At 50.9% G+C, this 25,249-nt stretch overlaps 1 protein-coding gene across 1 annotated transcript in view; it reads left to right on the plus strand.

Annotated features, from left to right (window-relative positions):
- LOC140464242 (leucine-rich repeat-containing protein 71-like) overlaps positions 1-25,069 on the plus strand; it is a 32,221-nt gene extending 7,152 nt beyond the window's left edge. The window contains exons 2-4 of the mRNA XM_072559087.1: positions 575-715; positions 21,797-21,872; positions 24,991-25,069. Coding sequence (XP_072415188.1) covers positions 575-715; positions 21,797-21,872; positions 24,991-25,069 — 296 coding nt within the window. The remainder of the gene's footprint in view (positions 1-574; positions 716-21,796; positions 21,873-24,990) is intronic.
- Positions 25,070-25,249: the final 180 nt, after the last annotated feature.

Genomic DNA, 25,249 nt, shown 5'->3' on the forward strand with positions numbered 1-25,249 from the left:
GCGGAGGGTGTGTGTGTGGAGGGGGGGGAGGGGGGACGTGTGTACAGGAGTGCGGAGGGTGTGTGTGTGGAGGGGGGACGTGTGTACAGGTGTGTGGAGGGTGTGTGTGTGGAGGGGGGGAGGGGGGACGTGTGTACAGGAGTGCGGAGGGTGTGTGTGTTGGGGGGGGAGGGGGGGACGTGTGTACAGGTGTGTGGAGGGTGTGTGTGTGTGGAGGGGGGACGTGTGTACAGGTGTGTGGAGGGTGTGTGTGTGTGAGGGGGGGACGTGTGTACAGGAGTGCGGAGGGTGTGTGTGTGTTGGGGGGGGGAGGGGGGACGTGTGTACAGGTGTGTGGAGGGTGTGTGTGTGGAGGGGGGGAGGGGGACGTGTGTACAGGAGTGCGGAGGGTGTGTGTGTTGGCGGGGGAGGGGGGGACGTGTATAAAGGTGTGCGGAGGGTGTGTGACTGAGAGACGTATGCAGCGGCGGATGGTTTCCATTGGTTGAAGCGTGTGTTCAGGAATGATGTTCTGTTCCGGAGTGAAGCTCCTTCCATGCTCCATGTCCCACTGGGTTGTGTGCTTGTCTCCCAGTTGACGAGATGGAATCTCTGACTCCGTCAGATGTGTCCTCAGCTCCCCCTCTGAAAGATCAGATCTCCTTCTTCAGACCCAGTGTACAGCTCGAGCTGGAGAATGAGGACCCCAAGTCAGCAAAGGCCATCTATATCCGAGGTAGGTCCCTCACCGAGAGGGTACTGCTCCTGGGGAGAGAGTGGGGGCAGTGGGATTCCTATGGGGATTGATACAGGGCTATGGGGAGAGAGTGGGGGGACAGTGGGATTCCTATGGGGATTGATACAGGCTATGGGGAGAGAGTGGGGGGACAGTGGGATTCCTATGGGGATTGATACAGGGCTATGGGGAGAGAGTGGGGGCAGTGGGATTCCTATGGGGATTGATACAGGCTATGGGGAGAGAGTGGGGGGACAGTGGGATTCCTATGGGGATTGATACAGGGCTATGGGGAGAGAGTGGGGGCAGTGGGATTCCTATGGGGATTGGTACAGGGCAATGGGGAGAGAGTGGGGCAGTGGGATTAGTTTGGGGATTGATACAGGGCTATGGGGAGAGTGTGGGGGGACAGTGGGATTAGTTTAGGGATCGATACAGGGCTATGGGGAGAGAGCAGGGGGCAGTGGGATTAGTTTGGGGATTGATACAGGGCTATGGGGAGAGTGTGGGGGGACAGTGGGATTAGTTTGGGGATCGATACAGGACTATGGGGAGAGAGCAGGGGGCAGTGGGATTCCTATGGGGATTGATACAGGGCTATGGGGAGAGAGTGGGGCAGTGGGATTAGTTTGGGGATTGATACAGGGCTATGGGGAGAGAGAGGGGGGCAGTGGGATTAGTTTGGGGATTGATACAGGGCTATGGGGAGAGAGTGGGGGGCAGTGGGATTCCTATGGGGATTGATACAGGGCTATGGGGAGAGAGCAGGGGGCAGTGGGATTCCTATGGGGATTGATACAGGGCTATGGGGAGAGAGCAGGGGGCAGTGGGATTCCTATGGGGATTGAAACAGGGCTATGGGGAGAGAGCAGGGGGCAGTGGGATTAGTTTGGGGATTGATACAGGGCTATGGGGAGAAAGTGGGGGCAGTGGGATTCCTATGGGGATTGATACAGGGCTATGGGGAGAGAGCGGGGGGCAGTGGGATTAGTTTGGGGATCGATACAGGGCTATGGGGAGAGAGTGGGGGGCAGTGGGATTCCTATGGGGATTGATACAGGGCTATGGGGAGAGAGCGGGGGGCAGTGGGATTAGTTTGGGGATCGATACAGGGCTATGGGGAGAGAGCGGGGGGCAGTGGGGTTAGTTTGGGGATCGATACAGGGCTATGGGGAGAGAGCGGGGGGCAGTGGGGTTAGTTTGGGGATCGATACAGGGCTATGGGGAGAGAGAGCGGGGCAGTGGGATTTCTATGGGGATTGACACAGGGCTATGGGGAGAGAGAGCGGGGCAGTGGGATTTCTATGGGGATCGATACAGGGCTATGGGGAGAGAGTGGGGGCAGTGGGATTAGTTTGGGGATTGATACAGGGCTATAGGGAGAGAGTGGGCGGACAGTGGGATTAGTTTGGGGATTGATACAGGGCTATGGGGAGAGAGTGGGACAGTGGGATTAGTTTGGGGATTGATACAGGGCTATGGGGAGAGAGTGGGGGGGCAGTGTGATTAGTTTGGGGATTGATACAGGGCAATGGGGAGAGACGGGGGCAGTGGGATTAGTTTGGGGATTGATACAGGGCTATGGGGAGAGAGCGGGGGACAGTGGGATTAGTTTGGGGATTGATACAGGGCTATGGGGAGAGAGCGGGGGGACAGTGGGATTAGTTTGGGGATTGATACAGGGCTATGGGGAGAGAGTGGGGGGACAGTGGGATTAGTTTGGGGATCGATACAGGGCTATGGGGAGAGAGCAGGGGGCAGTGGGATTCCTATGGGGATTGATACAGGGCTATGGGGAGAGAGTGGGGCAGTGGGATTAGTTTGGGGATTGATACAGGGCTATGGGGAGAGAGAGCAGGGCAGTGGGATTAGTTTGGGGATTGATACAGGGCTATGGGGAGAGAGTGGGGGGCAGTGGGATTAGTTTGGGGATTGATACGGGGCTATGGGGAGAGAGTGGGGCAGTGGGATTAGTTTGGGGATGATACAGGGCTATGGGGAGAGAGAGTGGGACAGTGGGATTAGTTTGGGGATTGATACGGGGCTATGGGGAGAGAGTGGGGGGGCAGTGTGATTAGTTTGGGGATTGATACAGGGCTATGGGGAGAGAGTGGGGGGGCAGTGTGATTAGTTTGGGGATTGATACAGGGCAATGGGGAGAGACGGGGGCAGTGGGATTAGTTTGGGGATTGATACAGGGCTATGGGGAGAGAGCGGGGGACAGTGGGATTAGTTTGGGGATTGATACAGGGCTATGGGGAGAGAGCGGGGGGACAGTGGGATTAGTTTGGGGATTGATACAGGGCTATGGGGAGAGAGTGGGGGGACAGTGGGATTAGTTTGGGGATCGATACAGGGCTATGGGGAGAGAGCAGGGGGCAGTGGGATTCCTATGGGGATTGATACAGGGCTATGGGGAGAGAGTGGGGCAGTGGGATTAGTTTGGGGATTGATACAGGGCTATGGGGAGAGAGAGCAGGGCAGTGGGATTAGTTTGGGGATTGATACAGGGCTATGGGGAGAGAGTGGGGGGCAGTGGGATTAGTTTGGGGATTGATACGGGGCTATGGGGAGAGAGTGGGGCAGTGGGATTAGTTTGGGGATGATACAGGGCTATGGGGAGAGAGAGTGGGACAGTGGGATTAGTTTGGGGATTGATACGGGGCTATGGGGAGAGAGTGGGGGGGCAGTGTGATTAGTTTGGGGATTGATACAGGGCTATGGGGAGAGAGTGGGGGGGCAGTGTGATTAGTTTGGGGATTGATACAGGGCAATGGGGAGAGACGGGGGCAGTGGGATTAGTTTGGGGATTGATACAGGGCTATGGGGAGAGAGCGGGGGACAGTGGGATTAGTTTGGGGATTGATACAGGGCTATGGGGAGAGAGCGGGGGGACAGTGGGATTAGTTTGGGGATTGATACAGGGCTATGGGGAGAGAGTGGGGGGACAGTGGGATTAGTTTGGGGATCGATACAGGGCTATGGGGAGAGAGCAGGGGGCAGTGGGATTCCTATGGGGATTGATACAGGGCTATGGGGAGAGAGTGGGGCAGTGGGATTAGTTTGGGGATTGATACAGGGCTATGGGGAGAGAGAGCAGGGCAGTGGGATTAGTTTGGGGATTGATACAGGGCTATGGGGAGAGAGTGGGGGGCAGTGGGATTAGTTTGGGGATTGATACGGGGCTATGGGGAGAGAGTGGGGCAGTGGGATTAGTTTGGGGATGATACAGGGCTATGGGGAGAGAGAGTGGGACAGTGGGATTAGTTTGGGGATTGATACGGGGCTATGGGGAGAGAGTGGGGGGGCAGTGTGATTAGTTTGGGGATTGATACAGGGCTATGGGGAGAGAGTGGGGGGGCAGTGGGATTAGTTTGGGGATTGATACAGGGCTATGGGGAGAGAGTGTGGGACAGTGGGATTAGTTTGGGGATTGATACGGGGCTATGGGGTGAGACCGGGGGGCAGTGGGATTAGTTTGGGATTGATACAGGGCTATGGGGAGAGAGTGGGGGGGCAGTGTGATTAGTTTGGGGATTGATACAGGGCAATGGGGAGAGAGTGGGGCAGTGGGATTAGTTTGGGGATTGATACAGGGCTATGGGGAGAGAGTGGGGGACAGTGGGATTAGTTTGGGGATTGATACAGGGCTATGGGGAGAGAGCGGGGGGCAGTGGGATTAGTTTGGGGATTGATACAGGGCTATGGGGAGAGAGCGGGGGCAGTGGGATTAGTTTGGGGATTGATACAGGGCTATGGGGAGAGAGCGGGGGGCAGTGGGATTAGTTTGGGGATTGATACAGGGCTATGGGGAGAGAGCAGGGCAGTGGGATTAGTTTGGGGATTGATACAGGGCTATGGGGAGAGAGCAGGGCAGTGGGATTAGTTTGGGGATTGAAACAGGGCTATGGGGAGAGCGCGGGGGGGCAGTGGGATTAGTTTGGGGATTGATACAGGGCTATGGGGAGAGAGCGGGGGGACAGTGGGATTAGTTTGGGGATTGTTACAGGGCAATGGGGAGAGAGTGGGGACAGTGGGATTAGTTTGGGGATTGATACAGGGCTATGGGGAGAGAGATCGCGGGGGGACAGTGGGATTAGTTTGGGGATTGATACAGGGCTATGGGGAGAGAGTGGGGACAGTGGGATTAGTTTGGGGATTGATACAGGGCTATGGGGAGAGAGCGGGGGGCAGTGGGATTAGTTTGGGGATTGATACAGGGCTATGGGGAGAGAGAGGGGGGCAGTGGGATTAGTTTGGGGATTGATACAGGGCTATGGGGAGAGAGCGGGGGGCAGTGGGATTAGTTTGGGGATTGATACAGGGCTATGGGGAGAGAGCGGGGGGCAGTGGGATTAGTTTGGGGATTGATACAGGGCTATGGGGAGAGAGCGGGGGGCAGTGGGATTAGTTTGGGGATTGATACAGGGCTATGGGGAGAGAGCGGGGGGCAGTGGGATTAGTTTGGGGATTGATACAGGGCTATGGGGAGAGAGCGGGGGCAGTGGGATTAGTTTGGGGATTGATACAGGGCTATGGGGAGAGAGCGGGGGGCAGTGGGATTAGTTTGGGGATTGATACAGTGCTATGGGGAGAGAGTGGGGGACCGTGGGATTAGTTTGGGGATTGATACAGGGCTATGGGGAGAGAGCAGGGCAGTGGGATTAGTTTGGGGATTGATACAGGGCTATGGGGAGAGAGCAGGGCAGTGGGATTAGTTTGGGGATTGATACAGGGCTATGGGGAGAGAGCAGGGCAGTGGGATTAGTTTGGGGATTGATACAGGGCTATGGGGAGAGAGCGGGGGCAGTGGGATTAGTTTGGGGATTGATACAGGGCTATGGGGAGAGAGAGGGGGACAGTGGGATTAGTTTGGGGATTGATACAGGGCAATGGGGAGAGAGAGGGGGGCAGTGGGATTAGTATGGGGATGGATACAGGGCTATGGGGAGAGAGCGGGGGGCAGTGGGATTAGTTTGGGGATTGATACAGGGCCATGGGGAGAGAGTGGGGGACAGTGGGATTAGTTTGGGGATTGATACAGGGCAATGGGGAGAGAGAGGGGGACTGTGGGATTAGTTTGGGGTTGATACAGGGCTATGGGGAGAGAGCAGGGCAGTGGGATTAGTTTGGGGATTGATACAGGGCTATGGGGAGAGAGCGCAGGGGTCAGTGGGATTAGTTTGGGGATTGATACAGGGCTATGGGGAAAGAGCGGGGCAGTGGGATTAGTTTGGGGATTGATACAGGGCTATGGGGAGAGAGAGGGGGACAGTGGGATTAGTTTGGGGATTGATACAGGGCTATGGGGAGAGAGAGGGGGACAGTGGGATTAGTTTGGGGATCGATACATGGCTATGGGGAGAGAGCGGGGCAGTGGGGTTAGTTTGGGGATTGATACAGGGCTATGGGGAGAGAGCGGGGGGCAGTGGGATTAGTTTGGGGATTGATACAGGGCCATGGGGAGAGAGTGGGGGACAGTGGGATTAGTTTGGGGATTGATACAGGGCTATGGGGAGAGAGCAGGGCAGTGGGATTAGTTTGGGGATTGATACAGGGCTATGGGGAGAGAGCGCAGGGGTCAGTGGGATTAGTTTGGGGATTGATACAGGGCTATGGGGAAAGAGCGGGGCAGTGGGATTAGTTTGGGGATTGATACAGGACTATGGGGAGAGAGCGGGGGGCAGTGGGATTAGTTTGGGGATTGATACAGGGCTATGGGGAGAGAGCGGGGGGCAGTGGGATTAGTTTGGGGATTGATACAGGGCTATGGGGAGAGAGAGCGGGGCAGTGGGGTTAGTTTGGGGATTGATACAGGGCTATGGGGAGAGAGAGGGGGGCAGTGGGATTAGTTTGGGGATTGATACAGGGCTATGGGGAGAGAGCGGGGGCAGTGGGATTAGTTTGGGGATTGATACAGGGCTATGGGGAGAGAGAGCGGGGCAGTGGGGTTAGGTTGGGGATTGATACAGGGCTATGGGGAGAGAGAGTGGGGCAGTGGGGTTAGTTTGGGGATTGATACAGGGCTATGGGGAGAGAGAGCGGGGCAGTGGGATTAGTTTGGGGTTGATACAGGGCTATGGGGAGAGAGTGGGGGCAGTGGGATTAGTTTGGGGGTCGAAACAGGGCTATGGGGAGAGAGAGGGGCAGTGGGATTAGTTTGGGGATCGATACAGGGCTATGGGGAGAGAGCGGGGCAGTGGGATTAGTTTGGGGATTGATACAGGGCCATGGGGAGAGAGTGGGACAGTGGGATTAGTTTGGGGATTGATACAGGGCTATGGGGAGAGAGCACGGGGGGACAGTGGGATTAGTTTGGGGATTGATACAGGGCTATGGGGAGAGAGCGGGGGGGCAGTGGGATTAGTTTGGGGATGGATACAGGGCCATGGGGAGAGAGTGGGACAGTGGGATTAGTTTGGGGATTGATACAGGGCTATGGGGAGAGAGCGGGGCAGTGGGATTAGTTTGGGGATTGATACAGGGCTATGGGGAGAGAGCGGGGGGCAGTGGGATTAATTTGGGGATTGATACAGGGCATTGGGGGGAGAGCAGGGCAGTGGGATTAGTTTGGGGATTGATACAGGGCATTGTGGGGAGAGTCTGGCCAGAAGATTAGTTTGGGTTAATGTCCAACTGGGGAATGGAGTGACAGTGGGATTAGTTTGGGTGAATGACTTGGGGATGGAGTGACAGTGGGATTAGTTTGGGTTAATGACCGACTGGGGAATGGAGTGACAATGGTATTAGTTTGGGTTAATGACTGGTGAATGGAGTGACAGTGGGATTAGTTTGGGTTAATGGCTGGGAAATGGAGTGACAGTTGGATTAGTTTGGGTTAATGACTGGGGAATGGAGTGACAGTGGGATTAGTTTGGGTTAATGACTGGGGAATGGAGTGACAGTGGGATTCGTTTGGGTTAGTGACTGGGGAATGGAGTGACAGTGGGATTAGTTTGGGTTAATGACTGGGGGATGGAGTGACAGTGGCATTAGTTTGAGTTAATGACTGGGGAATAGAGTGACAGTGGGATTTGTTTGTGTTAGTGACTGGGGAATGGAATGACAATGGATTAGTTTGGGTTAATATTGGGGAATGGAGTGACAGTGGGATTAGTTTGGGTTAATGACCGACTGGGGAATGGAGTGACAGTGGGATTAGTTTGGGTTAATGACTGGGGAATGGAGTGACAGTGGGATTAGATTGGGTTAATGACTGGGGAATGGAGTGACAGTGGGATTAGTTTGGGTTAATGACCGACTGGGGAATGGAGTGACAGTGGGATTAGTTTGGGTTAATGACTGGGGAATAGAGTGACAGTGGGATTTGTTTGTGTTTGTGACTGGGGAATGGAATGACAATGGATTAGTTTGGGTTAATATTTGGGAATGGAGTGACAGTGGGATTAGTTTGGGTTAGTGACTGGGGAATGGAGTGACGGAGGGATTAGTTTGGGGTTAATGACCGACTGGGGAATGGAGTGACAGTGGGATTAGTTTCGGTTAATGACAGAATGGGGAATAGAGTGACAGTGGGATTAGTTTGGATAATGACTGGGGGATGGAGTGACAGTGGGATTCGTTTGGGTTAATGACTGGGGAATGGAGTGACAGTGGGATTAGTTTGGGTTAATGGCTGGGGAATGGAGTGACAGTGGGATTAGTTTGGGTTAATGACCGACTGGGGAATGGAGTGACAGTGGGATTAGTTTGGGGTTAATGACTGGGGGATGGAGTGACAGTGGGATTAGTTTGTGTTAATGACTGGGGAATAGAGTGACAGTTGGATTAGTTTGGGGTTAACGACCGACTGGGGAATGGAGTGACAATGGGATTAGTTTGGGGTTAATGACCGACTGGAGAATGGAGTGACAGTGGGATTAGTTTGGGTTAATGACTGGGGAATGGAGTGACAGTGGGATTAGTTTGGTTAATGACTGGGGAATGGAGTGACAGTGGGATTAGTTTGGGTTAATGACTGGGGAATGGAGTGACAGTGGGATTAGTTTGGGGTTAATGACTGGGGGATGGAGTGACAGTGGGATTAGTTTGTGTTAATGACTGGGGAATAGAGTGACAGTGGGATTAGTTTGGGTTAATGACTGGGGAATAGAGTGACAGTGGGATTAGTTTGGGGTTAATGACTGGGGAATGGAATGACAGTGGGATTAGATTGGGTTAATGACTGGGGAATGGAGTGAGAGTGGGATTAGTTTGGGTTAATGACTGGGGAATAGAGTGACAGTGGGATTAGTTTGGGTTAATGACTGGGGAATGGAGTCACAATCAGATTAGTTTGGGTTAATGACTGGGGAATGGAATGACAGTGGGATTAGATTGGGTTAATGACTGGGGAATGGAGTGACAGTGGGATTAGTTTGGGTTAATGACTGGGGAATGGAGTGACAGTGGGATTAGTTTGGGTTAATGTCCGACTGGGGAATGGAGTGACAGTGGGATTAGTTTGGGTTAATGACCGACTGGGGAATGGAGTGAGAGTGGGATTAGTTTGGGTTAATGACTGGAGGATGGAGTGACAGTGGGATTAGTTTGGGTTAATGACTAGGGAATGGAGTGACAGTGGGATTAGTTTGGGTTAATGACCGACTGGGGAATGGAGTGACAGTGGGATTAGTTTGGGTTAATGACTGGGGAATAGAGTGACAGTGGGATTAGTTTGGGGTTAATGACTGGGGAATGGAGTGACAGTGGGATAAGTTTGTGGTTAATGACCGACTGGGGAATAGGGTGACAGTGGGATTTGTTTGTGTTAGTGACTGGGGAATGGAATGACAATGGATTAGTTTGGGTTAATATTGGGGAATGGAGTGACAGTGGGATTAGTTTGGGTTAGTGACTGGGGAATGGAGTGACGGTGGGATTAGTTTGGGGTTAATGACCGACTGGGGAATGGAGTGACAGTGGGATTAGTTTCGGTTAATGACAGAATGGGGAATAGAGTGACAGTGGGATTAGTTTGGTTAATGACTGGGGGATGGAGTGACAGTGGGATTCGTTTGGGTTAATGACTGGGGAATGGAGTGACAGTGGGATTAGTTTGGGTTAATGGCTGGGGAATGGAGTGACAGTGGGATTAGTTTGGGTTAATGACCGACTGGGGAATGGAGTGACAGTGGGATTAGTTTGGGGTTAATGACTGGGGGATGGAGTGACAGTGGGATTAGTTTGGTTAATGACTGGGGAATGGAGTGACAGTGGAATTAGTTTGGGTTAATGACTGGGGAATGGAGTGACAGTGAGATTAGTTTGGGTTAATGACTGGGGGATGGAGTGACAGTGGGATTAGTTTGGGTTAATGACTGGGGAATGGAGTGACAGTGGGATTAGTTTGTGTTCATGACTAGGGAATGGAGTGACAGTGGGATTAGTTTGTGTTAATGACTGGGGAATGGAGTGACAGTGGGATTCGTTTGGGTTAATGACTGGGGGATGGAGTGTCAGTGGGATTAGTTTGGGTTAATGACTGGGGGATGGAGTGACAGTGGGATTAGTTTGGGTTAATGACTGGGGAATGGGGTGACAATGGGATTAGTTTGGGTTAATGACTGTGGAATGGAGTGACAGTGGGAATAGTTTGGGTTAATGACTGAGGAATGGAGTGACAGTGGGATTAGTTTGGGGTTAATGACCGACTCGGGAATGGAGTGACAGTGGGATTAGTTTGGGTTAATGTCTGGGGAATGGTGTGACAGTGGGATTAGTTTGGTTAATGACTGGGGAATGGAGTGACAGTGGGATTAGTTTGGGTTAATGACTGGGGGATGGAGTGACAGTGGGATTAGTTTGGTTAATGACTGGGCAATGGAGTGACAGTGGAATTAGTTTGGGTTAATGACTGGGGAATGGAGTGACAGTGGGATTAGTTTGTGTTAATGACTAGGGGATGGAGTGACAGTGGGATTAGTTTGGGTTAATGACTGGGGAATGGAGTGACAGTGGGAATAGTTTGGGTTAATGACTGGGGAATAGAGTGACAGTGGGATTAGTTTGGGTTAATGACTGGGGAATGGAGTCACAATCGGATTAGTTTGGGGCTAATGACTGGGGAATGGAATGACAGTGGGATTAGATTGGGTTAATGACTGGGGAATGGAGTGACACTGGGATTAGTTTGGGTTAATGACTGGGGGATGGAGTGACAGTGGGATTAGTTTGGTTAATGACTGGGGAATGGAGTGACAGTGGGATTAGTTTGGTTAATGACTGGGGAATGGAGTGACAGTGGGATTAGTTTGGGTTAATGACTGGGGGATGGAGTGACAGTGGGATTAGTTTGGTTAATGACTGGGCAATGGAGTGACAGTGGAATTAGTTTGGGTTAATGACTGGGGAATGGAGTGACAGTGGGATTAGTTTGTGTTAATGACTAGGGGATGGAGTGACAGTGGGATTAGTTTGGGTTAATGACTGGGGAATGGAGTGACAGTGGGATTAGTTTGGGTTAATGACTGGGGAATAGAGTGACAGTGGGATTAGTTTGGGTTAATGACTGGGGAATGGAGTCACAATCGGATTAGTTTGGGGCTAATGACTGGGGAATGGAATGACAGTGGGATTAGATTGGGTTAATGACTGGGGAATGGAGTGACACTGGGATTAGTTTGGGTTAATGACTGGGGAATGGAGTGACAGTGGGATTATTTTGGTTAATGACCGACTGGGGAATGGAGTGAGAGTGGGATTAGTTTGGGTTAATGACTGGGGGATGGAGTGACAGTGGGATTAGTTTGGGTTAATATTGGGGAATGGAGTGACAGTGGGATTAGTTTGGGTTAGTGACTGGGGAATGGAGTGACGGTGGGATTAGTTTGGGGTTAATGACCGACTGGGGAATGGAGTGACAGTGGGATTAGTTTCGGTTAATGACAGAATGGGGAATAGAGTGACAGTGGGATTAGTTTGGGTTAATGACCGACTGGGGAATGGAGTGACAGTGGGATTAGTTTGGTTAATGACTGGGGGATGGAGTGACAGTGGGATTCGTTTGGGTTAATGACTGGGGAATGGAGTCACAATCGGATTAGTTTGGGGTTAATGACTGGGGAATGGAGTGACAGTGGGATTAGTTTGGGGTTAATGACTAGGGGATGGAGTGACAGTGGGATTAGTTTGGGTTAATGTCCGACTGGGGAATGGAGTCACAATCGGATTAGTTTGGGGTTAATGACTGGGGAATGGAGTGACAGTGGGATTAGTTTGGGTTAATGACTGGGGAATGGAGTGACAGTGGGATTAGTTTGGGTTAATGACTGGGGGATGGAGTGACGGTGGGATTAGTTTGGGGTTAATGACCGACTGGGGAATGGAGTGACAGTGGGATTAGTTTCGGTTAATGACAGAATGGGGAATAGAGTGACAGTGGGATTAGTTTGGTTAATGACTGGGGGATGGAGTGACAGTGGGATTCGTTTGGGTTAATGACTGGGGAATGGAGTGACAGTGGGATTAGTTTGGGTTAATGGCTGGGGAATGGAGTGACAGTGGGATTAGTTTGGGTTAATGACCGACTGGGGAATGGAGTGACAGTGGGATTAGTTTGGGGTTAATGACTTGGGGATGGAGTGAGAGTGGGATTAGTTTGGGTTAATGACTGGGGGATGGAGTGACAGTGGGATTAGTTTGGTTAATGACTGGGGAATGGAGTGACAGTGGAATTAGTTTGGGTTAATGACTGGGGAATGGAGTGACAGTGAGATTAGTTTGGGTTAATGACTGGGGGATGGAGTGACAGTGGGATTAGTTTGGGTTAATGACTGGGGAATGGAGTGACAGTGGGATTAGTTTGTGTTAATGACTAGGGAATGGAGTGACAGTGGGATTAGTTTGTGTTAATGACTGGGGAATGGAGTGACAGTGGGATTCGTTTGGGTTAATGACTGGGGGATGGAGTGACAGTGGGATTAGTTTGGGTTAATGACTGGGGGATGGAGTGACAGTGGGATTAGTTTGGGTTAATGACTGGGGAATGGGGTGACAATGGGATTAGTTTGGGTTAATGACTGTGGAATGGAGTGACAGTGGGAATAGTTTGGGTTAATGACTGAGGAATGGAGTGACAGTGGGATTAGTTTGGGGTTAATGACCAACTGGGGAATGGAGTGACAGTGGGATTAGTTTGGGTTAATGTCTGGTGAATGGTGTGACAGTGGGATTAGTTTGGTTAATGACTGGGGAATGGAGTGACAGTGGGATTAGTTTGGGTTAATGACTGGGGGATGGAGTGACAGTGGGATTAGTTTGGTTAATGACTGGGCAATGGAGTGACAGTGGAATTAGTTTGGGTTAATGACTGGGGAATGGAGTGACAGTGGGATTAGTTTGTGTTAATGACTAGGGGATGGAGTGACAGTGGGATTAGTTTGGGTTAATGACTGGGGAATGGAGTGACAGTGGGATTAGTTTGGGTTAATGGCTGGGGAATGGAGTGACAGTGGGATTAGTTTGGGTTAATGACCGACTGGGGAATGGAGTGACAGTGGGATTAGTTTGGGTTAATGACTGGGGAATAGAGTGACAGTGGGATTAGTTTGGGTTAATGACTAGGGAATGGAGTCACAATCGGATTAGTTTGGGGCTAATGACTGGGGAATGGAATGACAGTGGGATTAGATTGGGTTAATGACTGGGGAATGGAGTGACACTGGGATTAGTTTGGGTTAATGACTGGGGGATGGAGTGACAGTGGGATTAGTTTGGTTAATGACTGGGGAATGGAATGACAGTGGGATTAGTTTGGTTAATGACTGGGGAATGGAGTGACAGTGGGATTCGTTTGGGTTAATGACTGGGGGATGGAGTGACAGTGGGATTAGTTTGGGTTAATGACTGGGGGATGGAGTGACAGTGGGATTAGTTTGGGTTAATGACTGGGGAATGGGGTGACAATGGGATTAGTTTGGGTTAATGACTGTGGAATGGAGTGACAGTGGGAATAGTTTGGGTTAATGACTGAGGAATGGAGTGACAGTGGGATTAGTTTGGGGTTAATGACCAACTGGGGAATGGAGTGACAGTGGGATTAGTTTGGGTTAATGTCTGGTGAATGGTGTGACAGTGGGATTAGTTTGGTTAATGACTGGGGAATGGAGTGACAGTGGGATTAGTTTGGGTTAATGACTGGGGGATGGAGTGACAGTGGGATTAGTTTGGTTAATGACTGGGCAATGGAGTGACAGTGGAATTAGTTTGGGTTAATGACTGGGGAATGGAGTGACAGTGGGATTAGTTTGTGTTAATGACTAGGGGATGGAGTGACAGTGGGATTAGTTTGGGTTAATGACTGGGGAATGGAGTGACAGTGGGATTAGTTTGGGTTAATGGCTGGGGAATGGAGTGACAGTGGGATTAGTTTGGGTTAATGACCGACTGGGGAATGGAGTGACAGTGGGATTAGTTTGGGTTAATGACTGGGGAATAGAGTGACAGTGGGATTAGTTTGGGTTAATGACTAGGGAATGGAGTCACAATCGGATTAGTTTGGGGCTAATGACTGGGGAATGGAATGACAGTGGGATTAGATTGGGTTAATGACTGGGGAATGGAGTGACACTGGGATTAGTTTGGGTTAATGACTGGGGGATGGAGTGACAGTGGGATTAGTTTGGTTAATGACTGGGGAATGGAATGACAGTGGGATTAGTTTGGTTAATGACCGACTGGGGAATGGAGTGAGAGTGGGATTAGTTTGGGTTAATGACTGGGGGATGGAGTGACAGTGGGATTAGTTTGGGTTAATATTGGGGAATAGAGTGACTGGGATTTGTTTGGGTTAGTGAATAGGGAATGGAATGACAATGGATTAATTTGGGTTAATTTTGGGGCATGGAGTGACAGTGGGATTAGTTTGGGTTAATTTTGGGGAATGGAGTGACAGTGGGATTAGTTTGGGTTAGTGACTGGGGAATGGTGTGACGGTGGGATTAGTTTGGGGTTAATGACCGACTGGGGAATGGAGTGACAGTGGGATTAGTTTCGGTTAATGACAGAATGGGGAATAGAGTGACAGTGGGATTAGTTTGGGTTAATGACCGACTGGGGAATGGAGTGACAGTGGGATTAGTTTGGTTAATGACTGGGGGATGGAGTGACAGTGGGATTCGTTTGGGTTAATGAATGGGGAATGGAGTCACAATCGGATTAGTTTGGGGTTAATGACTGGGGAATGGAGTGACAGTGGGATTAGTTTGGGGTTAATGACTGGGGGATGGAGTGACAGTGGGATTAGTTTGGGTTAATGACTGGGGAATGGAGTCACAATCGGATTAGTTTGGGGTTAATGACTGGGGAATGGAGTGACAGTGGGATTAGTTTGGGTTAATGACTGGGGAATGGAGTGACAGTGGGATTAGTTTGGGTTAATGACTGGGGGATGGAGTGACAGTGGGATTAGTTTGGTTAATGACTGGGGAATGGAGTGACAGTGGGATTAATTTGGTTAATGACCGACTGGGGAATGGAGTGAGAGTGGGATTAGTTTGGGTTAATGACTGGGGGATGGAGTGACAGTGGGATTAGTTTGTGGTTAATGACTGGGGAATGGAGTGACAGTGGGATGAGTTTGGCTTAATATTGGGGAATAGAGTGACAGTGGGATTTGTTTGTGTTAGTGACTGGGGAATGGAATGACAATGGATTAGTTTGGGTTAATACTGGGGAATGGAGTGACAGTGGGATTAGTTTGGGTTAGTGACTGGGGAATAGAGTGACAGTGGGATTAGTTTGGGTCAATGACTGGGGAATGGAGTGACAGTGGGATTAGTTTGGGTTAATGACTGGGGGATGGAGTGACAGTGGGATTCGTTTGGGTTAATGACTGGGGAATGGAGTGACAGTGGGATTAGTTTGGGTTAATGACTGGGGAATGGAGTGACAGTGGGATTAGTTTGTGTTAATGACTAGGGAATGGAGTGACAGTGGGATTAGTTTGTGTTAATGACTGGGGAATGGAGTGAGAGTGGGATTAGTTTGGGGTTAATGACTGGGGGATGGAGTGAGAGTGGGATTAGTTTGGGTTAATGACTGGGGGATGGAGTGACAGTGGGATTAGTTTGGTTAATGACTGGGGAATGGAGTGACAGTGGAATTAGTTTGGGTTAATGACTGGGGAATGGAGTGACAGTGAGATTAGTTTGGGTTAATGACTGGGGGATGGAGTGACAGTGGGATTAGTTTGGGTTAATGACTGGGGAATGGAGTGACAGTGGGATTAGTTTGTGTTAATGACTCGGGAATGGAGTGACAGTGGGATTAGTTTGTGTTAATGACTGGGGAATGGAGTGACAGTGGGATTCGTTTGGGTTAATGACTGGGGGATGGAGTGACAGTGGGATTAGTTTGGGTTAATGACTGGGGGATGGAGTGACAGTGGGATTAGTTTGGGTTAATGACTGGGGAATGGGGTGACAATGGGATTAGTTTGGGTTAATGACTGTGGAATGGAGTGACAGTGGGAATAGTTTGGGTTAATGACTGAGGAATGGAGTGACAGTGGGATTAGTTTGGGGTTAATGACCAACTGGGGAATGGAGTGACAGTGTGATTAGTTTGGGTTAATGTCTGGGGAATGGTGTGACAGTGGGATTAGTTTGGTTAATGACTGGGGAATGGAGTGACAGTGGGATTAGTTTGGGTTAATGACTGGGGGATGGAGTGACAGTGGGATTAGTTTGGTTAATGACTGGGCAATGGAGTGACAGTGGAATTAGTTTGGGTTAATGACTGGGGAATGGAGTGACAGTGGGATTAGTTTGTGTTAATGACTAGGGGATGGAGTGACAGTGGGATTAGTTTGGGTTAATGACTGGGGAATGGAGTGACAGTGGGATTAGTTTGGGTTAATGACTGGGGAATAGAGTGACAGTGGGATTAGTTTGGGTTAATGACTAGGGAATGGAGTCACAATCGGATTAGTTTGGGGCTAATGACTGGGGGATGGAGTGACAGTGGGATTAGTTTGGTTAATGACTGGGGAATGGAGTGACAGTGGGATTAGTTTGGTTAATGACCGACTGGGGAATGGAGTGAGAGTGGGATTAGTTTGGGTTAATGACTGGGGGATGGAGTGACAGTGGGATTAGTTTGGGTTAATATTGGGGAATAGAGTGACTGGGATTTGTTTGGGTTAGTGAATGGGGCATGGAATGACAATGGATTAATTTGGGTTAATTTTGGGGCATGGAGTGACAGTGGGATTAGTTTGGGTTAATTTTGGGGAATGGAGTGACAGTGGGATTAGTTTGGGTTAGTGACTGGGGAATGGAGTGACGGTGGGATTAGTTTGGGGTTAATGACCGACTGGGGAATGGAGTGACAGTGGGATTAGTTTCGGTTAATGACAGAATGGGGAATAGAGTGACAGTGGGATTAGTTTGGGTTAATGACCGACTGGGGAATGGAGTGACAGTGGGATTAGTTTGGTTAATGACTGGGGGATGGAGTGACAGTGGGATTCGTTTGGGTTAATGACTGGGGAATGGAGTCACAATCGGATTAGTTTGGGGTTAATGACTGGGGAATGGAGTGACAGTGGGATTAGTTTGGGGTTAATGACTGGGGGATGGAGTGACAGTGGGATTAGTTTGGGTTAATGACTGCGGAATGGAGTCACAATCGGATTAGTTTGGGGTTAATGACTGGGGAATGGAGTGACAGTGGGATTAGTTTGGGTTAATGACTGGGGAATGGAGTGACAGTGGGATTAGTTTGGGTTAATGACTTGGGGATGGAGTGACAGTGGGATTAGTTTGGCTAATGACTGGGGAATGGAGTGACAGTGGGATTAGTTTGGTTAATGACCGACTGGGGAATGGAGTGAGAGTGGGATTAGTTTGGGTTAATGACTGGGGGATGGAGTGACAGTGGGATTAGTTTGTGGTTAATGACTGGGTAATGGAGTGACAGTGGGATTAGTTTGGGTTAATGACTGGGGGATGGAGTGACAGTGGGATTAGTTTCGGTTAATGACCGACTGGGGGATGGAGTGACAGTGGGAATAGTTTGGTTAATGACTGGGGAATGGAGTGACAGTGGGATTAGTTTGGGTTAATGACTGGGGGATGGAGTGACAGTGGGATTAGTTTGGGTTAATGACTGGGGAATGGAGTGACAGTGGGATTAGTTTGGGTTAATGACTGGGGGATGGAGTGACAGTGGGATTAGTTTTGGTTAATATTGGGGAATAGAGTGACGGTGGGATTAGTTTGGGGTTAATGACCGACTGGGGAATGGAGTGACAGTGGGATTAATTTCGGTTAATGACAGAATGGGTAATGGAGTGACAGTGGGATTAGTTTGGTTAATGACTGGGGGATGGAGTGACAATGGGATTAGTTTTGGTTAATGACTGGGGAATGGAGTGACAGTGGGATTAGTTTGGTTAATGACTGGGGAATGGAGTGACAGTGCAATTAGTTTGGGTTAATGACTGGGGGATGGAGTGACAGTGGGATTAGTTTGGTTAATGACTGGGGAATCGAGTGACAGTGGGATTAGTTTGTGTTAATGACTCGGGAATGGAGTGACAGTGGGATTAGTTTGTGTTAATGACTGGGGAATGGAGTGACAGTGGGATTCGTTTGGGTTAATGACTGGGGGATGGAGTGACAGTGGGATTAGTTTGGGTTAATGACTGGGGGATGGAGTGACAGTGGGATTAGTTTGGGTTAATGACTGGGGAATGGGGTGACAATGGGATTAGTTTGGGTTAATGACTGTGGAATGGAGTGACAGTGGGAATAGTTTGGGTTAATGACTGAGGAATGGAGTGACAGTGGGATTAGTTTGGGGTTAATGACCAACTGGGGAATGGAGTGACAGTGTGATTAGTTTGGGTTAATGTCTGGGGAATGGTGTGACAGTGGGATTAGTTTGGTTAATGACTGGGGAATGGAGTGACAGTGGGATTAGTTTGGGTTAATGACTGGGGGATGGAGTGACAGTGGGATTAGTTTGGTTAATGACTGGGCAATGGAGTGACAGTGGAATTAGTTTGGGTTAATGACTGGGGAATGGAGTGACAGTGGGATTAGTTTGTGTTAATGACTAGGGGATGGAGTGACAGTGGGATTAGTTTGGGTTAATGACTGGGGAATGGAGTGACAGTGGGATTAGTTTGGGTTAATGACTGGGGAATAGAGTGACAGTGGGATTAGTTTGGGTTAATGACTAGGGAATGGAGTCACAATCGGATTAGTTTGGGGCTAATGACTGGGGGATGGAGTGACAGTGGGATTAGTTTGGTTAATGACTGGGGAATGGAGTGACAGTGGGATTAGTTTGGTTAATGACCGACTGGGGAATGGAGTGAGAGTGGGATTAGTTTGGGTTAATGACTGGGGGATGGAGTGACAGTGGGATTAGTTTGGGTTAATATTGGGGAATAGAGTGACTGGGATTTGTTTGGGTTAGTGAATGGGGCATGGAATGACAATGGATTAATTTGGGTTAATTTTGGGGCATGGAGTGACAGTGGGATTAGTTTGGGTTAATTTTGGGGAATGGAGTGACAGTGGGATTAGTTTGGGTTAGTGACTGGGGAATGGAGTGACGGTGGGATTAGTTTGGGGTTAATGACCGACTGGGGAATGGAGTGACAGTGGGATTAGTTTCGGTTAATGACAGAATGGGGAATAGAGTGACAGTGGGATTAGTTTGGGTTAATGACCGACTGGGGAATGGAGTGACAGTGGGATTAGTTTGGTTAATGACTGGGGGATGGAGTGACAGTGGGATTCGTTTGGGTTAATGACTGGGGAATGGAGTCACAATCGGATTAGTTTGGGGTTAATGACTGGGGAATGGAGTGACAGTGGGATTAGTTTGGGGTTAATGACTGGGGGATGGAGTGACAGTGGGATTAGTTTGGGTTAATGACTGCGGAATGGAGTCACAATCGGATTAGTTTGGGGTTAATGACTGGGGAATGGAGTGACAGTGGGATTAGTTTGGGTTAATGACTGGGGAATGGAGTGACAGTGGGATTAGTTTGGGTTAATGACTGGGGGATGGAGTGACAGTGGGATTAGTTTGGCTAATGACTGGGGAATGGAGTGACAGTGGGATTAGTTTGGTTAATGACCGACTGGGGAATGGAGTGAGAGTGGGATTAGTTTGGGTTAATGACTGGGGGATGGAGTGACAGTGGGATTAGTTTGTGGTTAATGACTGGGTAATGGAGTGACAGTGGGATTAGTTTGGGTTAATGACTGGGGGATGGAGTGACAGTGGGATTAGTTTCGGTTAATGACCGACTGGGGGATGGAGTGACAGTGGGAATAGTTTGGTTAATGACTGGGGAATGGAGTGACAGTGGGATTAGTTTGGGTTAATGACTGGGGGATGGAGTGACAGTGGGATTAGTTTGGGTTAATGACTGGGGAATGGAGTGACAGTGGGATTAGTTTGGGTTAATGACTGGGGGATGGAGTGACAGTGGGATTAGTTTTGGTTAATATTGGGGAATAGAGTGACGGTGGGATTAGTTTGGGGTTAATGACCGACTGGGGAATGGAGTGACAGTGGGATTAATTTCGGTTAATGACAGAATGGGTAATGGAGTGACAGTGGGATTAGTTTGGTTAATGACTGGGGGATGGAGTGACAATGGGATTAGTTTTGGTTAATGACTGGGGAATGGAGTGACAGTGGGATTAGTTTGGTTAATGACTAGGGAATGGAGTGACAGTGCAATTAGTTTGGGTTAATGACTGGGGGATGGAGTGACAGTGGGATTAGTTTGGTTAATGACTGGGGAATGGAGTGACAGTGGGATTAGTTTGTGTTAATGACTAGGGGATGGAGTGACAGTGGGATTAGTTTGGGTTAATGACTGGGGGATGGAGTGACAGTGGGATTAGTTTGGGTTAATGACTGGGGAATGGAGTGACAGTGGGATTAGTTTGGGTTAATGACTGGGGAATGGAGTGACAGTGGGATTAGTTTGGGTTAATGACTGGGGGATGGAGTGACAGTGGGATTAGTTTGTGTTAATGACTAGGGGATGGAGTGACAGTGGGATTAGTTTGGGTTAATGACTGACTGGGGAATGGAGTGACAGTGGGATTAGTTTGGGCAAATGACTGGGGGATGGAGTGACAGTGGGATTAGTTTGTGTTAATGACTGTGGAATGGAGTGACAGTGGGAGTAGTTTGGGGTAATGACTGGGGAATGGAGTGACAGTGGGATTAGTTTCTGTTAATGACTGGGGAATGGAGTGACAGGGGGATTAGTTTGGGTTAATGACCGACTGGGGAATGGAGTGACAGTGGGATTAGTTTGGGTTAATGACTGGGGAATGGCGTGACAGTGGGATTAGTTTGGGTTAATATTGGGGAATAGAGTGACAGTGGGATTAGTTTGGGTTAATGACTGGGGAATGGATTGACAGTGAGATTAAATTGGGTTAATGACTGGGGGATGGAGTGACAGTGGGATTAGTTTGGGTTAATGACTGGGGAATGGAGTGACAGTGGGATTAGTTTGGGTTAATGACTGGGGAATGGAGTGACAGTGGGATTAGTTTGGTTAATGACTGGGGAATGGAGTGACAGTGGGATTAGTTTGGGTTAATGACTGGGGAATGGAGTGACAGTGGGATTAGTTTGGGGTTAATGACTGGGGGATGGAGTGACAGTGGGATTAGTTTGGGTTAATGACTGGGGAATGGAGTGACAGTGGGATAAGTTTGGGTTAATGACTGGGGAATGGATTGACAGTGAGATTAAATTGGGTTAATGACTGGGGAATGGAGTGACAGTGGGATTAGTTTGGGTTAATGACTGGGGAACGGAGTGACAATGGATTAGTTTGGGTTAATGACTGGGGAATGGAGTGACAATGGGATTCGTTTGGGTTAATGGCTGGGGAATGGAGTGACAGTGAGATTAGTTTGTGTTAATGACTGGGGAATGGAGTGACAGTGAGATTAGTTTCGGTTGACACTGATGTATTTGAAAGAGGAGGCTGTGTATATGTGAAGTCCATTCGCCCTCAGTCGGATTCTCTGTTGATCTCCCAGCGACATGTATCTGGCTGGATTAACACATCCGTTCTCTCCGTCTCAGGCTGGATGGTTGACCAACGGTACATCTTCATCTTTCAGAAGTGTCTGCCTGCCCTCAGTAGCCTGCACACCATCAAGTAGGTGAAGAGCTGACTTCAAGTGTAGAATATGGACATGTGAATTTGCGGGGCTCGGTTTTGTCCCCCGTTCTTGATGGTGTTGCGGGGACTTGTGGTATTAACAGGCGGGAACGCTCCCTGTAGAATCCTGCACGGCTCAAACTTGGACTGCGTCCCTAGTAGTCGGGAGATACTTGGCCGAGCGTCACTCCCCCACCACTGGCTCCAGCAGAGAGACATGTTCCATGTCTGACGTGACTCTTCTTCGGAGCTGGGAGGGGATTGGGAACGTGACTGGCTTTCTGCTGGCGGTGGAGCTGGCGAGGGTGCAGCTCGTGAGGGTGCCCTGCGCCAACCACAGAGGGACTGCCCGTGGTGCTCATGGAGTGATTGAGATGTGAAATGGTGTTAAGAGTCGACAATAGGATTTCCTGTGGGTGGGGGTTGGGGGGGGGGGGGGCAAGGGGGGCGGAGTCCAATGCAGACAAGGGGGTTGAGGGATGGGAAGGTGTCCCTCAAAATGGAGGGGGTAGTCTATTCTCTGATGTTGGGGGATTCGGCTTTGACTCCTGTCGTGCGTAATTGGAAAATATGGCGCTGTCGCAGACGATAACAAAGATGGGTTGAGGGATGGGTCGTGTTGAGGAGGTGGGGAGGCTGCAGAAGGATCTGGACAGGTTCAGAGGGTGGGCAAAGAAGTGGCAGATAGACTATAATGTGGGAAAGTATGAAGTCATGCACTTTGTCGGAGGAATAGAGGCAGAGAGGGGGAGAAAATTCATCAATCTGAAGGGCAGAGAGACTTGGGAGTTCTCGTCCAGGATTCTCTCAAGGTAAACCTGCAGGTTGGGTCAGTCGTTGGGAAGGTAAATGCACGTATAGCATTTGTTTTGAGAGCACTTGATTATAAAAGCGAGGATGTATTTCTGAGGCTCTCTAAAGCTCGGGTCAGACCCCATTTGGGAGTATTGTACACCGTTTTGGGTCCCGTATCTCAGGAAGGATGTACTGACCCTGGAACGTGTTCCCAGGAGGTTGACCAGAACAGTCCCAGCGATGAAAAGCTGAGGAATGTGTGAGGACTCTGGGCCGATACTCAATGGAGTTCAGAAGGATGAGGGGGGTGGGGGGATCTCATAGAAACTTCCAGAATACTGACAGGACTGGACAGAGAGGATGTTGGGAAGATGTTTCCATTTGGTCGGAGAGACTGGGACCCAATGGCACAGCCTCAGAGGAAAGGGAAGAGCTCTTCGAACAGAGATAAGGGGAAACTTGTTCAGCCAGAGAGAGGGGAATCTGTGGGATTCATTCCCACTGAAGGTTGGGAAGACCCAGCTCACTGAGTCTATTTAAGACTGAGATCGATAGGTTCTTCATTGTAAAGGGGATCAAGGGGGAGGGAGGGAGTGGGAGAGTGGGGTTAAGAAACCTATCAGCCATGATTGAATGGCAGAGCAGACTCGATGGGCTGAATGGCCTAATCTCAGCTCCTATGCCTTACGGTGCTCTGATTCTGAGACAACGCAGGAGCAGTCGCAGGTCGGACAAGTTGGCGTGAGGGGGAGATGGTGTTGTTGAGACAGCAAGTGACTGGGAGCAGAGGGGTGGCTCCTGTTGTCAGAGCAGGGGTGTTCCCCAGTCCAGGTCACCCAGGTCGGAGCCTGGTCTCCCCACAGTGTACAGGAGAACGCACGGGGAGCAGTGGGTGCAACAGGCAAGGTGAAGAGTGGGGTGAATCACTGCTTTCCCTGGAGGTAATGTGGGGGAGGGGGTGTGGAGTGTGGGAGTGTGTGTTTGTGTGTGTGTGTGTGTGTGTCGGGGGGGGGAATGTGGTGGGGGGGGTGTGTGTGTGGGGGGAATGTGTGTGGGGGGAATGTGTGTGTGTGGTGGGGGTGTGGGTGTGTGGTGGGGGGTGGGGGGTGTGGGTGTGTCTGGGGTGTGTGTGTGGGGTGAGTGTGTGGGGGGCGGTTGGTGTGTGTGGGGGGGGTGAGTCTGTGTCTGTGTAGGGGGGTTTGTGTCTGTGTGTGGGGTGGGTGTGTGTGTGGGGTGTGGGGGGGATGTGAGTGGGGGGGTATGTGGGTGTGTGTGTGGGGCGCGTGTGTTTGGAGGGTTGTGTGTGTGTGGGAGTGTGTGCGTGTTTGGGATGTGTGTGGGTGGTGTGTGGGTGTGGGGTGTGTGTGTGTGTGTGGGGGGTTATGTGGGTGTGTGTGTGGGGAGGTGGTATTGTCTGGCCTTGGGCAGGGGAGGAGGGTGTGTGTTAAACAGTCCGTGGTTATACAGGACAGTGAGATGAGCCTCTACCACTTCCCTGGCAGCAGGTCTCCAGCACAAAGGGAGGGTTGGGGGAGTGGGATGATGTGGTCTGGTGGTGATAGGGATGGAGAAGGGGACAGCCTATCATTGTGAGGGAGAGTGGTGCGGGGAGAGTGGTGCGGGGAGAGTGGTGCGGGGAGAGTGGTGCGGGGAGAGTGGTGCGGGGAGTGGACTCACATATTGGCTGAGGGTCATGTCGCCCACTGTGTACTGGGGGAGGGGGGGGGGGCGGGGGGGGGGGGGAGTCAGTTGCTTGGGGACAGGGCAGGCAGACTTCCATGGCACTGATGGTGTGTCTCTCTGTGTCTCTCCCTCTGCTCCCTCCACTCTCTCCCTCCGCTCTCTCCCTCCCTCCCTCCCTCTGCTCTCTCCCTCCCTCCCCCCCTCCGCTCTCTCCCTCCCTCTGCCTCTCCCTCCCTCCCTCTGTCTGTCTCTCCCTCCCTCCCTCCCTCTGTCTCTCCCTCCCTCCCTCCCTCTGTCTCTCCCTCCCTCTGTCTCTCCCTCCCTCTGTCTCTCCCTCCCTCCGCCTCCCCCTCCCTCCGCCTCTCTCTCCCTCCCTCCCTCCGCCTCTCCCTCTCTCCCTCTGCCTCTCTCCCTCTCCCTCCCTCCCTCCCCCTCCCTCCCGCTGCCTCTCTCTCCCTCCCCCTCCCCCTCCCTCCCCCTCCCCCTCCCTCCCCCTCCCTCCCTCCCTCCCCCTCTCCCTCCCTCCCTCCCCCTCTCCCTCCCTCCCTCCCCCTCCCCCTCCCTCCCCCCCTCCCTCCCTCCCTCCCTCCCTCCCCCTCCCTCCCCCTCCCTCCCTCCCCCTCCCTCCCCCTTGCAGCCTGTGGAATGTGGGTCTGACTGAGAGCACCTTCACCGCCCTCCTCGTGATCCTGAGACAGTGCTATTCCCTCAGGTGAGTGACCGGTCACTGTAGGCATGGACACCGAGAAGGTCGGAGGGTGGGGAACACGTCCAGCTACAAGCAGCACGCTGGGGAGGGGGCAAAATGGGGGGGAAAGGGGTCCCAATGGTGGGGGTGAGAGAGCAGTCATTCTGGGGGGGGGGGGGTGGGGGGGTGGGAAAGAGCTGCTGGGTGG

Source organism: Chiloscyllium punctatum, chromosome 39, assembly GCF_047496795.1.
Source record: "Chiloscyllium punctatum isolate Juve2018m chromosome 39, sChiPun1.3, whole genome shotgun sequence".
NCBI classification, from domain to species: Eukaryota; Metazoa; Chordata; class Chondrichthyes; order Orectolobiformes; family Hemiscylliidae; genus Chiloscyllium; species Chiloscyllium punctatum.